General features: G+C 43.3%; 1 protein-coding gene across 1 annotated transcript in view; it reads right to left on the bottom strand.

Annotated features, from left to right (window-relative positions):
- The window catches only part of CEP170B (centrosomal protein 170B), a 53,279-nt gene extending 39,255 nt beyond the window's left edge, over positions 1-14,024 (bottom strand). Inside the window, exons 1-2 of the mRNA XM_010015650.1 lie at positions 13,920-14,024; positions 2,184-2,273 (exon numbers count right to left, since the gene is read on the bottom strand). Coding sequence (XP_010013952.1) covers positions 2,184-2,273; positions 13,920-14,024 — 195 coding nt within the window. The remainder of the gene's footprint in view (positions 1-2,183; positions 2,274-13,919) is intronic.
- Positions 14,025-14,783: the final 759 nt, after the last annotated feature.

Below are 14,783 nucleotides of genomic sequence, written 5' to 3'. Positions count from 1 at the left end.
AAATCAGGACCTCAGCTGAAGTACCACCAGCATGCTGACAGGGATTAGGCTCCCAATTACAGCCAGGGCAGTCACAGACACCAGGAATTTCTCTACCTCACAAGGCGGGATTCGCCCAGCTTCACAGACCAGGAACCCACTGCTGGCTCTTTGCAGCCTCAATGCAAACGCAGCTATGGTCAGATGTATCAAAATTATGCTAGAAAAATGTATTTACATGCTTTTACCACTGAGGCACAGTCATCTTCTGCCTTCTCACCTCAGCCAAGGCAAATATGCATGATAAGAGCAAGTATTAACCACAGAGGAAAAATAAATGCTAGAGCAGTAAACTAGAACTTCAGCAGACAACAGCCCCCAGCTTCCTGGCAATTTACAGACGAGCTGGGGGATAGGCCTGTAATTTCAGAATAAAAGTAGTGAAGCTGGTTAAAAGGCACAGAATTCTGATTTGCATTAATTTTTATATATTTAAAAATCCCACAAGAGTCAGATCTGCAAAACAAAGGCCTGCAAGAAAACCCATTTTGATGTCATTACCTATTCATCCATGGTTACTTCAAATAAAATAAGCCAAACAAAGTGCTTATTGCAGATAGAAACTCTACCTTGAAAACCTAAAGACCCTTAATAGATTGCAGAATCAGCTGAACATTATAATAAAAACAATGTAAAACATTTCAACAGTTAATATGAACCAGATTATCCATCAAAGCCATATAATGCATTGTTGATAAGACACAAAGTAAACACAAAATAAAAGCAAATTCTGCAAGTGGAATTAAAAATCAAGGTCCTCAAAAGTGATTTCTTAAGTCTCAGGGGGAAACCCAACATTTTGTGAAAACTTTCAAATAAGGATCTATGTTTCTTTCACGCAAACGAAATTCAGTTTGGCCTCAACAGTCTTCTCCAGCAGAAGTGTGTTTGACCAGCTGCAGAAGGCAGGTGCTGCTATAACTCTTTTTACTCCACTGCCCCTCAGAGCACAAGTCAATTATTAAAATCTTGTAAATTCATATGAATACAGAAGAGAACTAGCAGCACAATCCTTCCCTTACTTGCAAGCAGAATTTTCAGCTGCTGTTTTGCCACCAGGAGTTAAATACAACATGTTTTGAACCACAGATCCAGCTAGAGCCCAGACCAGTTACTGAAAACATTCCCATCTCAGCAGGGCTCTGTGCCTTCAACTATAAGGCTGAGAAGGAGTAACACTCATTCTTGCTGTTTCCAGATGCCAGAAGCAGCAGAACAGTTGAGGTCTGCTTTAGCCACTGTTCCTGTACAAGGTTCTGGGATTGTCTTGTGGTTGTGATGGTGAAGGGCTTCTGTTTCTAAGCCCAAAACAATGACTGCAGTAAAACCCCTACTGGGAAGACAATTATATGATTCTAGCTTAGACCTGCTCTAGCAGAGGAATTGCTCTGCTGGTATGAAGAAACATCCAAAGAAGCAGCATGCTATAACGTTAGGACAGTTTTAACTACAATGGTATATAAAAAAACCACAGAATTCAGGTGGGCAGACAAAGCCCTCCCCAAGCTGCCTAATACCACTGGTGTGAATTGGGACCAGAGCAAGGGTTAAGATTCAGGCAGGCTCAGCTCCTTGTTCTGGGGTCACACTATCCCTTGGGTCTTCACACAAACCAGGCTCAAGGCAGGCAAAAGAGCTAAAGAAAAAAAAAAAAAAAAAAAAAAAAAAAAAAAAAAAAAAAAGTGGCTTTAAATACTTTCTTCCCAAAGAAATTAAATGTCTCATCATCCCATAAATCACTGCATGCACTGACAACTGAATTGCTAGAAGGTCACCCTGCTCATGCTGCACAGCTGCTCCAGAATCTTCACCAGTTTAATGTTAACATCCCAAAATTACACTAAATTTATTTCCTCCTCTTTTGCAAAGAGCTCTATGATTTTATGAGCCCTGAACCACTCTGCAAAAGACACCAGAAGAAAGGGAGAAAGAAATACAATATGCACCAAAGCTTTCCTCTTCTAAGATGAGGTGCTATATGACCTCCATCTCAGGCTTTGCAAATAATTACGTACAGTTAGCTTAACTCATGCCAACAGTTCCAGTGACCCAAAAGGGTCTAACAGTAGAATTAAGTGCACAAGCACTTGCAAACTCAGCATGGTGCATGTTTGCCTGCATAATCCAGAAGGTTTACTACTTACGCCATTTAAGCTCCCAAGATCCTTCACCCAGTGCTCATCTTTCTCCTTGTCATAGTTGATCACAGCGTGCTGCTTATCAACACTGCGGGACTGGCAATGAAAGCACAATGAACATGAGACTGGTCAGGCATAAGACACAGTGTTAATCAAAGCAACATTTAGACATTAAACTAATCTGATAAAGGGTAGGGGGAGAAAAGGGAAAAGCAGGAAGGATTGAATATTATTTACTAATACAAATAACTAAAGGATAAACAGTAAATGCTTCCATGGTGGTTTAAACAGTTCACTGAAGACAATACATTATTTGCATGGGGGGGGGGAGAGAAAAAAAAAAAAAAAAAAAATCACTGAAGGCTGTCAAGACTATGCCATAATTTCAATAAATTATATCAATACACACTGAAAACAAAAACCAGTCAAACTGAAAGCCTGGGGGCAGGATCTCAGCCAGTGTGAACTAGAAGAGCTCCATTTTTCACCAGCCGAAGCTGGTGGCCTCATCACTAGGGACATTCCTATTTGGGATGATTGATTCCTACTTTTCAAGGAAAGATAAACCATTTTCTTAAGTTACAACAATGTATACTGTTCCCAGAATTATGTCCCAGATATGATTTAAATTCTAGGATGTTTTTCAAGTTGGAGGGAGGTTAGTAAACTTGCAATGAGAAAGAAAGCAACTCCAGGAAAATTCAAATTTAAGGCTAGGTTTGAGAACACTGAACTGGACAGTGATTTGGTGCCACTGGCTTTGCCATGATGCACAAGTAATAAATACACTTTATCTTCAGAACTGAGAATGACACTTCAGCGAGAACAGTGTCAGACTTCTGAGGAAAAAGTGTTAGAACAAAACCTCTAAATAGTTTTGAAATATGGTGTGTTACAGCTATAAAGACACCAGACTGTCTATTTAGACCTGCCTCTCATAACTTGGATTCTTGCTGCAGTGGACCTCAACCAGTTACTGGAACCAGTTACTCCATCAGCATGCACACACGACACTGAGACCTCCCTGGTATCTTGGGCTAGGGGAGGGTAGAACATACTACCAGAGCACAAAGACAAGCCAGGCTTCAAATAAGAAAATCCTCCTCTTCCTGGGCATTGACCAACAAGTTCTTGGTTAAAGTACTTCCCTTTTCCCCAACACACTAGTTTCCACAGCACCACTCTTGGCAAGCCATTATCTACTTCCTTGCAAGCATGTTGAGGCAAAGATTGTTTCAGGGGAATTCTTCAGTGAAGATACAGAGGTTTTGCTGGACAAACTGCTACCATTTGCAGGAATTTCTTCTGCCACTGCCAACATCAAACACATTGGTAATATCCCAATAACTGATAAATGTCACTTCATCCACCTGCAAAGCATACATCAGCCCAGGAGACCTGTCCTCCAGAATAACCCGAAATACTAGTATGAAGAAAGCATGCACTTGGCCAGAAGACTGCCCTTTCACCTTGCGATGTCCCTCACACCATTCATGACATGCCACTGCAAGCAGAGGCAGTGAGCAGAAGGGCAGGTGGCTCCAAGCCTCCAGCTGCCTCACTAGTACAGTTAGTTAGTGCTGCTGAAGCTGCAAGGTGTCAGCTCGCATGAATCCCAGATGAAAAATGAGGCAGCACTCGATGTCTTGCTGCCCAACTGGTGCTGCTCAGACAGAAAACGCTCCCAAAGCAAACAGAGATGGAGACAATGTGGTGGGGGACAACCCACTCACATCTCCTGCGACACCAAGCCCTGAACACGGGAAGTGAAGCACATTAAGGCCCTCCTGGGAGGGACGCATACAAACCTCTTGCCCTCATGCAATCCTTACATTTGGTGTCTGAACCTGACCTTAAGGTAAGGCCAGGTCTTGAGTGTTTGCCATGAGAAGCTGTTGCTTCTTTCTGTTACTGTTCACATTAGATGCAGCGCCTCAGCCCAGTCTACAGTCACTTGAGTGGCTGTGGCAGGTATATGCATCATAAGGTAACAACGGTCCAGGCAAGAATGATTGAGGGATGCTGCCCAGGACCTGCACCTCAGCACATGGCCCTGAGGACAGGAACATCTCCAGCAATATCTCGCATATCACAGCACCTGATACTACAAGAATTGGGGTTGTACCTGACCTGCCATCCAGAGGCATAAATATTATATTTAAATGTAATATATATCCTTTCACCCTGAGGGACTGAAAGATAACCATGCCCAGAAGTCCTGCCTGCACAGCACAGATGCAAGGTCTTCCCCACTTCCTGTGCTACCCAAAATTGTAGACAGCACTGTTCCCAATGGGATGTGAGGGAACATGGATTAACTGGTACAGCAGTGTTTGCTTTAGCTTTTTACAGCATGTCATTGAGACTCCTTTAAAAATTAACAGATTTTAAAGGCAGAACAATCCCTCTAGACCCCCTGGTGCAATGGCAGAAAGGCTTCCACACCAAAAAGCTAATACAGACAAAAAATTAGGGTAGATTTTATCTGGTATCTGATTTTAAATGAATCACAGGTCATTTAAAAGAAAGTTTATTTCTGGGAACCAGCTGTCTCCCAGATATTCAATTTGGCCTGCGTCTGACCTTGATGGAAGTCAGCACTGCCTCTGGGGTGCTGTATTTTACAACAGCTGACTACAGCCACTCAGGGGTCCCAAACCAACCAACAGTCATCACAGGGGAGCAGATATGTATTCCAGAAGCATGATGTACCCCTACATAAAAGCAGCAAGAGGTCACCAAAGGAACCAACTTATGCCAAACCTTCCCATTTCTAAGGAAGTTTCATCTGTGTTCAAGACAGCCTTCGCAAAAGAAGTCAAAATGATATGCAAAATCTGACCCACAGTCTTGATACAACCTCTCAACATCTCTTTAAATAACACATGAGGAACACAGCAAACTGTTACACAAACCACACTTCTGTGAAATTTCATGCTTTTGTGGAGAGAGAGGAATTTTCTCAGTTTTGTTTATGTTAAACCAGCAAACATCACAGGACTGGCAGCAGGAGTTCCTAAGGGCCTGTCTCCAAGGAAACTCAACTTAAAATAACTAAACTCACACCTTATTTATTTTGATGCAGACTTGCCAAAGGTCACTCTTACTTGAGAACTGAGGTGTGGTTTATTTCAACATCAGTCACATTTAACATAAACTGCTCTTGTGCACAGGGACAGCAGCAACCCAGCACCTGATCAGGCTTTTGTTCTCAGAGAGGAGCAGACTGCCTCAATCCCAGTTCCAAAGAAAAGACTAACCAGTTTTCAGACTGGTAACAGCAGTTTTTTCCTGCTGAAGCCCCTTCAGCCTAGCAGACCAGTGGTTTCTAATGCATGACCCACCTGAATCACAAAGTTATTTAAGAAGCCTGAGCTAACACATTACAGAGCAGGCCATAGGTGCAGAGCTCCCAACCGTCTGCAACTCCACTGGTTAAAATGCACACTTGCATCAAATACTGAGCTTTGCTTATGAACAAGCAGGATGGGGCTTTGAGCAACCTGGTCTAGCAGAAGGTGTCCCTGCCCGTGGCAGGGGGGTTGGAGGTAGATGATCTTTAAGGTTCTTTCCAACCCTTCCAATCACAACTCCACAACAAAAGGCCAGGCTGATCCATGTACCAGGAGAGGACACAGGGACCCGGGGGTGGGGGGAAGAATTATTTTCCAGTAAAGTGTTAAAAAAATCTGAAATGCCTATATCCAGATGTCAAAAGCAGAAAATAATCAGTATCGCCTAGCAGTTAACCTGTTCCACCAGAAAAGCGCTTGTGATGGGGTGAGCAGCACTCCTGAGCTATGGCAAGGGTCACCAAGATTCTGCTTGGATCTGAACAACAAAACCAGAGCTGATGCGCCTCAGATGAGATTGGCAAGGGGAAAAGAAGACAAAAAAGAGAGGTGTCCACCTCAGCACTAGTGATCTGCAGGCAAGAAATAAGGCTACACTCAAGACAGGCTGGGAATGAAGGAAGAACACAGCATTCGCACCATGTCCCAGCACTGGACCAGTTATCAAACTAAAACAACTCTTGGGAAAACACAATGTGTGCTTTTCTGATTAACCATGGACACTGATTTGTTACTACACTAACATTCCTCATCCAGGACTTACATTTCCAGACATTCAAATCACTTCCTAATATCCATCTATCCAATGCATCATGTTTTAAATACCTAGGTACACAAAATGCACATGCAGCATATATCTGAAGACAGAGCTATTTTATAGTTCTTTCTTCCAAGATCATATTAAGCAGATAGGCTAAATCAGAGACAGAAATGGCACCTCTGGGTCTGCCACTCCCATACCAGTACCAACATCTTCATCATCAGGCAGCTCACTTTTGATTCCCAAAACTGCACACATCAAATCAGCAAAAGCCCCTGCTTAGCATGGGAGCAACAAAAGCAGCTTCAGAAGTGCTCAGGAGTCTCCATGGAGGTACATACCACACTAGCTACATGTGCTGCAGATACCTTACAGCTTTGTTTGGTGAAGGATCTGATACACAGAACAGGGCACTCAGGATGAAAGCACAAGCTGCAGAGATGCCAAGCAAAACCCACAAGGAAACAAGACCTGCTTAGGGAGGCAGGAGGAGGAATACAGCCAGACAGCCTGCATTTCCCCACAGGGCCAGCAAGCAGACGCAGCTCAGCTGCCTACGTAGATACAGATGCTGCTTTTTCCCCAGGAGAATTACCATGAGCAAAACCCTACTGTTCAGGGTTCAGATCTGGACCTCAGCCCTGCCAGTGCCATGAGGCATCGTGGTATTGGAGATAAAATAAACAAATGAGAGCAGTTTCCCTGTTCCTCACTGCAGTCTGTTGTGCACGTCTGGCACAAGATAACTGCAGCGTTCTGGTGGCAGCAAGCAATAAACATTTGCTCAAATACTTTCCACAGTGAACAGGTTACATTTCTGTCAGTGCTCTGCTCTGCAGAAGTGTCCCAGTAAGGAAATACAAACCTCTCCTGGTGTCCCACTTCAGACGGGAAACAAAGCCAATTTTTTTTTTTATCTTATTTTTTTTAAATCCTTGCATTGTGGCTTGAAATATAATTTTTGCTGCTCAAAAGTAAAACCCCAGATAACACCTAATGCCAGATATGAACACTAGGTCTCCCTCTTTCACCACAACACATTCCACTTCAGTACTTTTCCAGAATATTAGTGAATGCTCCATCCTGCCCCAGGCTGGTTGCAAGTGTGACACCCCCACAAGAGGCAGCTCAATCACTCCCAGGGGTATGTGCTGCCAGTTTCTACATGACTCTGCCTGAGTAGACGAATGTCTCTTCAGCAAGTGTAGCCTCCTCATCCTGCAGCTGGACCCACTTTAGAGCTTCCAAGCTGCAGAGGCTCCTGCCTTCAGCTTTGCTGCAGTCAAGATCATGGGATTAGTGGAGCTGTGGCAGGACCAGGGCCGGAGCATTCAGGCAAAAAATAAGGCCTTGAACAAAAGAAAGAAATCCCCCAGGAAAATGAACTGTAATCCTCACAGCTTGGCAAAGGGATTTGGAGGCTGGCATCATTCCCATAAAAACTTAACCCATTAATTTGGGGGTAAAATGGGTTTTTGCTTGCTGGTTCCCCCTTTCCAAAGTGGAACACCAGTTCAAGCAACCTAGGGTCAGATCCTGACTGCAGGCAGGGAACATGCTGCCCACAGATGCACTGGCTTTCCCTTTGTTTTACATGGCTACGCAGGAGGCACAGAAAAGCATCATCTTAGGTGGGACAGAACCCTGTGAACTTCCATAGCACAGTCAAGCTGCATGCTAGCATCTGGATCAGGATCTCAGGCATGGAAGTGGTCCCCATTTTCTCTGTCCACTCCAGAGAGGAACAAACCCTTCCTCCACAGGCCAAGCTTCAAGGACATTACCAGCCGCAAGCAATCCTCTCACCCCTAATAACCACCTGCCTGCAGTGCCACCATCACTTCTCTCCTTACCCTGCATCCAGCAATGAACTCCCCCCCCAGGTTTGCCAGTCCTGCCATGCCTCCAGCCCCCTCAGCACACATTTCATAAGACACCATAATCCTCCTGTCAACTGCACATTAAGAGAAAACAAAGGGAGAGGCAAGAACCAAAAAAACAACTCTAGGCCTGGAATTAAGGGATATACATCCTCCATCCCACAGCTGCTGCCCAGGCACCTAGAAACACTACCTGTCAAAGAGCAGAGCCTTCCCAAGGCTAGATCCTTTCTCCTCTGCCTGTAAGACACCTACACCTAATGAATGACTCTTGGCAATTCCCAATGCCCAGGGACTAACTTAGGTACTGGTTTACACCCTCCGGATAACTGCAGCAAAACAGCACAAGTGGGGCACCACCCTGTCCTGACTATAGCTTCCCACTTCAGACCCACACTTCCATGAGGAAGGACGTCAGGACACAAGAGGCAGCAGAGATTCCCCATGGCTTCTACTGGGAACTCCCAATGCAGGAAATACCTGAGTGATGGCAGGATAGACTTCCGTACCACATTGAATTCACCTACTACAAGTACCAGTGAAAAGATAATCTACCAAGTTCACACCATCTGCTTCCTCCCAGCATAATGCTGTAGACAAACTACACCACACCTATCCACACTTGTTTATGTATACACTTACTAAACTACATAGGAGAGACACCATATTATCAAGTACAGCCGAGGGAAGGCAGGATACATAAGGTCAAGGAAACATTAATTTGACCGGATGTCACATACACAGAGTTCACCACTGCACTGTATTACTTGCGGGATGCGCCAGGCACCCTGCGTACCAAACATGGAACAGATCCTGTGGGCAAAACATATCCGGTAACAACACAGTAACAGATTGCATCTTCATGCCTATGTACACAGGGGCAGAAGCAGGATTACACAGGCAATCTTCACACTGGTATGTCATAACTGCTCTGCAGTTATAAACGCTTAGCAGCCCTAACAATGTTCCTTAGGTACCTAGAACACTTGTCATTCCCTAGCTTTTAACCAAAGCAAGGCAAAAAGAAGAAAATATCTATGTAAGCAGTATTGTTACCATTTATCCAGTTCACCGGCAGAATAAACTTGTATGTTCAGCTCACAAGCCCCTATACCATTTGAATGAATTAATTCCATGAATTGACATGATAAGCACCGTGGAATGTCCCACATGGACCAGTGACAGATGGTGGGCTAGTAAATTTTGCAGCTAGCTGCTGATGCCAGAAGAAAAGCAAGTCTTGACCCACCTCAAGCCCAAGGGAAATGCTGCTCAGTAGCCACAGCCTGTAAAGCCCACTTCCCCCACACTTAACAGCTTCTGCCCTATATGCATCACCTTCCACTTCTCCAAATTCTGCTGCTCCTCCTCTCACTCTGCACAAACAACAGACTCCTCTTTGTGCCTCCCTGCTCAGCCAAATCTTAATCTCATGGTGAGGCTTTATAGAGCAGAAATCCAACAACCAGATGCAAAGATCTGGCCTCTGGCTTCCTGAAACATGGGTCAAGAGGTTGAGCAAGTACTCTGGAAGTACTGTACTCTTGGCTTACCCTCACACTTTCCTCGACAGCTGCTTTGACCACTGTCTGAGTCAGGATACCAGGCTAGATGCACCTTGATTTAATCTAGTGCAGTTCCTCTTACATCTAAACCCCAGCCTTGCACATCCCTACACTTAGTTTCTCTTCGCCCAACCTACAACAATTCTGCCCTCCAATCTGTCCCCTTACCAACCTCACTCACAGATGAAATATGGCTTAAGACATCAAGTCCCTGCTGACCACATGTAAACACCAACTTTTTTTTATTTTTCCAAAGGTTTGGAACTTTTTCAAATGCATTCAGATTATCGATGGGGGGAAATCACCCCTGACCTAGACATTCACTCATGGGGGGGTGGGGGTTATAAATCACAATCCAGCTCTAGAATGCCAGAACTTAAAAGAACAGGTTGAAGATAATTCTAAATAATTTACACAAAGAAAATGGTATTTCTCTCATAGTTGCTCACAGCAAAGACCAAACAAGGCAGCTGATTGCGTCCAGAATACACTGCCTAAAACAGATGCCTGGAAAATAAACTCTAATGCCAAACAGTTACAAAGTTTAGTAGAGCTATAAGCAATTGAAAACAGTCTCCTGGCAGCAAGTATCAAGCTGTCTTAAAAGCCACACAGGACAAAGGCATAAAGCAGATGCATTGTGCCAGCTGCACCTACTCCTGCTGTAACTCATATGTATAAATTCACCTGGTGTAGGACAGTAACATACCCAAACCATTGCTCTAATGAGAGGAGAATATTCAAGGAAGCATTGGTTAAATATTTTGCAATTTTTTCAGTAAGCATCTCTCTCCCTCTCACACAAAACCAGGGAAGTTATGACTCTGTTTTCCCTTCTTTTAAATATTTACACTTAGCAAAGATGCAAAGAATGCTTTGTTTAGGGGCCAAGGGAAGGTTTTAATGGTTAAGTGAAAATTGTGAGTTTGCAGAATGTTTATTCCCTTGAGTAAATACCCATCCCATTAAGCTAATGATCAAAGCTGATAAAAATGGCAACTATATTTTCCAAGAAGGTTTTTGGGGAAGGGTGGAGGGGGGAGAATTACTTTGTTAGAGATAGTAAAAAAAAAAAACCACAAAAAAAAAAAACCAAAACAACCACACCCAAAAAAAAACCAAAAAAAAAAAAAAACCCCCAAAAAAAAAATCAAACCAACAAAACCAACAAACAACCCCCAAGCACCACAGAAAAAAAACCCAACTAGAGCAAGTTAGTGAAGGTCTGTATTTCTACACACCTGCTGTTTGTTACTTGGAGGGAACCAGTGAGACTGCTTAAGAAATCAAGCACTGTTCATCAGAAAAATGTCATAACTGAGCCCTTGACTCTGTGCAACAAAACTGTGCATGTCAAGCTGCACTACATGGCATTTTTGCCACGCATTAACATTCAAAAATCAATGTAAATCTTGCACTTAGTTGTACCAGAAGCTTTACAATGCTGCAAAAACATGTAAAGTATTTCTAATCTTCTTAGTAGGTATAGAAGATTTCAAGGTAGATTATGTTTTCCCACTATCAAATCTACTTATAATTAAGCTTAAAGACTCTGGTTTTCTTCACCTCTTTGTTAATCCAGAAAGCAAATCTAGTACCTGTATAAGTAATCACAGGTGAAACTAAAGCTTGATTGTTTGGTGACAAAGCCAGAATATTTTGGTGTTCAGGTATCTGATACCTTAAGACAACATGTTCCAAGAAAATATCGGAAGACCAGACACTCCTAAAACAGTAAAATGAGAAAGGCAAGACTGCAAGGTCTCCAGGACAAGGGTTATCTCTGTGTTGTATGTTTGCACACCATCTAAGACACACAGTCTCAACAGGGAATCACAAGCCATTATCACAATGAAATCACTAAGCAGTAACAGTCTTAGAGACAAAAAACCCCACAGACCAGGTCATCCAGTCCACTCTCCAGATACGGCCAGTCTGCTTCCAGTTGTGCACTTCAAGGGATAAATCAAAATCTTGACATATATAAGCAAAATTACTGTGCAACGAACATAGTTTCAGGGTCAGTACCACAGAAATACTGCAGGTGCAAACGCTGTCACAAGTGCTCTGTCCATCTGTTGTGATAACTGCCCTGCTTTCCCCAAGATAAATGATTGTGCCAGTCTGCACAATGATTTTGTGACATGGACAGTCACAATAGGAAAAAAGTCTATTTTTAGATCTCATCCTCCATCTGCTGACACACAATTTTGCTGGATATCAAGTCTCTCTTCACAATCTCTCTTCCACACTAAGTCTTACTATAGACCTCCCATCTGGAGGCCAAGGTAGCTCTGGAAAACATCTTTATAAGCAAATGGCTAGGAAAATATTGTGCTGTGCTGTTCAAAATAAGACTTTATATGCGATCCTAGAAACAGCTTTTTTACTGGAGATAGTAAACTAAGATGCTTGTAAAAGGTCACATGTGACTCACTCTATGAACATAAGCAGCTGGCTTTTACAGACTATCTAGAGCCTTCCTCTGGTGAAATAATTAAAACCTCCTTTAAAATACAATCACTTCACTCTCACATGCAACACTGACAAGCCAGCTCAGACTTGCAAAGAAGCATGAAATACTCCACGTGGTGTGGAGTGGCTCACAATCCATGCTGTCCAGTTAACCCTCTAAATAATCAGAGAAACAAGCAATGCATTTTAAGCTTGATTGATAATTGGGTACTTTTAGGGTGCACAACCTGAGACATGTGACTGTGCTGAACCCTGACAGTAAAAAAACCCTCAAGTACCTTCAAAACGTATTAAGATGAGCACTCTAAAACTCAAGCCATTTTTGGAAACCAAGGCCACTGTATATGTTTTCTCCAAGTTGCAAGAGGATACAGCAATCAGGTTCCTGAGCTGTCAAATACAGAAAATATCAGGATATTTTTAATGTCTCACCAGTCAGACACGTAGAAACATGAAATAAAAGATAGTGTGATTCATAGGAAAGCCTAAACAAACAACCTGCTGTTGAACAGGAGTATGCTTCAGACTCTACTACTGCAGCACAGCTATGCCACTCACTGCCAGCTAGCAGAGTAGTACAAACACTGCAAGCACTCCTTTTGGGATGGTAACACACAGCTAGATAACACCTTGCCTTCCAAGTACACCTCATACAAGAACTCCTACCCCCCCAAACAGACCTCCTGCTAATATATCACAGAAAATCCCTGCAGTAAGTACAAACACAGCCTGCCTGGCAGTACACCAACAAAGCATTTAGGCCATACCTGTGACAGGTTAGCAATGGAAATTATGAGGACGGAGTCCCTGCTGTGCAGGCAGCTTCCTAATTTTGCCACCAACCAAAAGGTGCATTTACCACCTCTGTAAAGGGGCAAACAGGGGACAGGCAGGTGCAATCAAAAATGTTTTTTTTACCCCCATGACACGGATGTTGCAGAAACACCGATTTAATTCCAAGCTTCTACAAATTCCTGAGCTAAAGTGCTCCTGTCAAAAGCTCTTTGCAAGATTCCAGCTCCATTTGTTTGGAGTGACATCCATTACATTATGCTGTCGAACATCAGACCACAGTCAACACTTGAGACACATTGGATTAGGTCCAGCAGAGACACATGCTGGTATGGAAAGCATTAACAGAAGCTGAAAGTTTGCCCGAGTAACACAATTACTTTGGGAAGAGGTCACCACCTTACTCACCCCACCGAAAGAGGTAGTTTCTCTGCTAAACATCAGGATTTCCCACCATAATTAAAAAAACCTGAGAAATACAAGCACTGACAATTTAACCAAACTTAAATGGAAAAATAAGCAAACAAAAAAACCTGCCCCCATTCAAATGAAATTCTAGTAAACAGTGCACACATTAAAAGCTACAAAAAAACAGCAGCATAATTGCAGATCAGGACAGAATGGTATCTCTTGGCTTACTAGTTCTAGTAGCATCAATATAGTTAATCTATTTGATTAATCTCCCACTACTACAGCTCCTATTCATCTGATGATATCGCAATTTGAAAGAAACCTCACTTGCACTTTCAATATGGGAAGTCTTCATGGGAACTGCAGACTCAACATAAAAAAGAAAGTTCCTTTTAAAAGATATCATTTTAAGAAAACATGCAACATCTCTACAGATCCCCAGCAGTACATTCACATCTACCACATCTTAAGAAGAAATAACAATAAAAAAAAAAGCCATGTGTTACCTGGAGCATCAGTTCGCAGTCATCTCTGCCAACAAATATCATCTCCCGAGGGAGCCGATGGCGAATGCCAGTGCTGCTCACCAAGAACCACGAAGTCACGCTCATTTTGGCGCTTGACACTTAATCTTTATACATCCTAAACAAAAAAAGACATAACACACAGTGAGTTATTAAAGAAACATGGAAGCACACCAGTGCATAGCTGCAGTTCCCAAATTTCCCTGCACCATGGGACCCAGCACCGCCTCTTGCACTTTGTGTTCATGTCTTAAATTCCTTGTGGCAACAAGCAGTTGTGAAGTGTGTGCCAGGATCTGCTGCCCATGTGCCACATGTAGGAACTCTGCAACCCTGGAAATATTCACACAGCAAAGTAAGACTAATGATCTTAAGAAAGGATTGTTTAAAAAATGAAGCATTCAGTTGAATCCAATCAATGAAATGAAATATGATGGGGAAAAAAAATAGACCCCTTTTCCAGAACATTTCCTTGTTGCTAGCACTGTGCACACAGATCACAGGTGGAGCTTCCCCCACCATCAAAGATCTGGACCAGCACTTCAGTAAGGTGATATAACCTGGCTCCTCTAACCTTCCACAGCACACTCCCAGGCGCGGTTACACCAGAGCTGGGAGGAGAACAGCCTCCCTATTGCTCATCCCACTTCCACACTGATGTAAGTCGGGAGCCCACAAATCCTTCCTTCCTCCCTCCCTCCTTCACTGCATGAGCTGGTCCAAGAACCACCCCCCGGACAGGAAACACGGGCTGCAGTCCCCACCGGAGGGTTTTGGCGTGCATCGCCCCTCTTTACCCCGCAACATGCAGAACAGGCAGCTGTAACCTGCGCGGGCAGCGCTTAT

Source organism: Nestor notabilis, unplaced genomic scaffold, assembly GCF_000696875.1.
Source record: "Nestor notabilis isolate BGI_N333 unplaced genomic scaffold, ASM69687v1 scaffold21225, whole genome shotgun sequence".
Taxonomy (NCBI): Eukaryota; Metazoa; Chordata; class Aves; order Psittaciformes; family Psittacidae; genus Nestor; species Nestor notabilis.
Note: the sequence above shows the minus strand (reverse complement) of the source record. Positions and strands in the feature narration are given on the sequence as shown.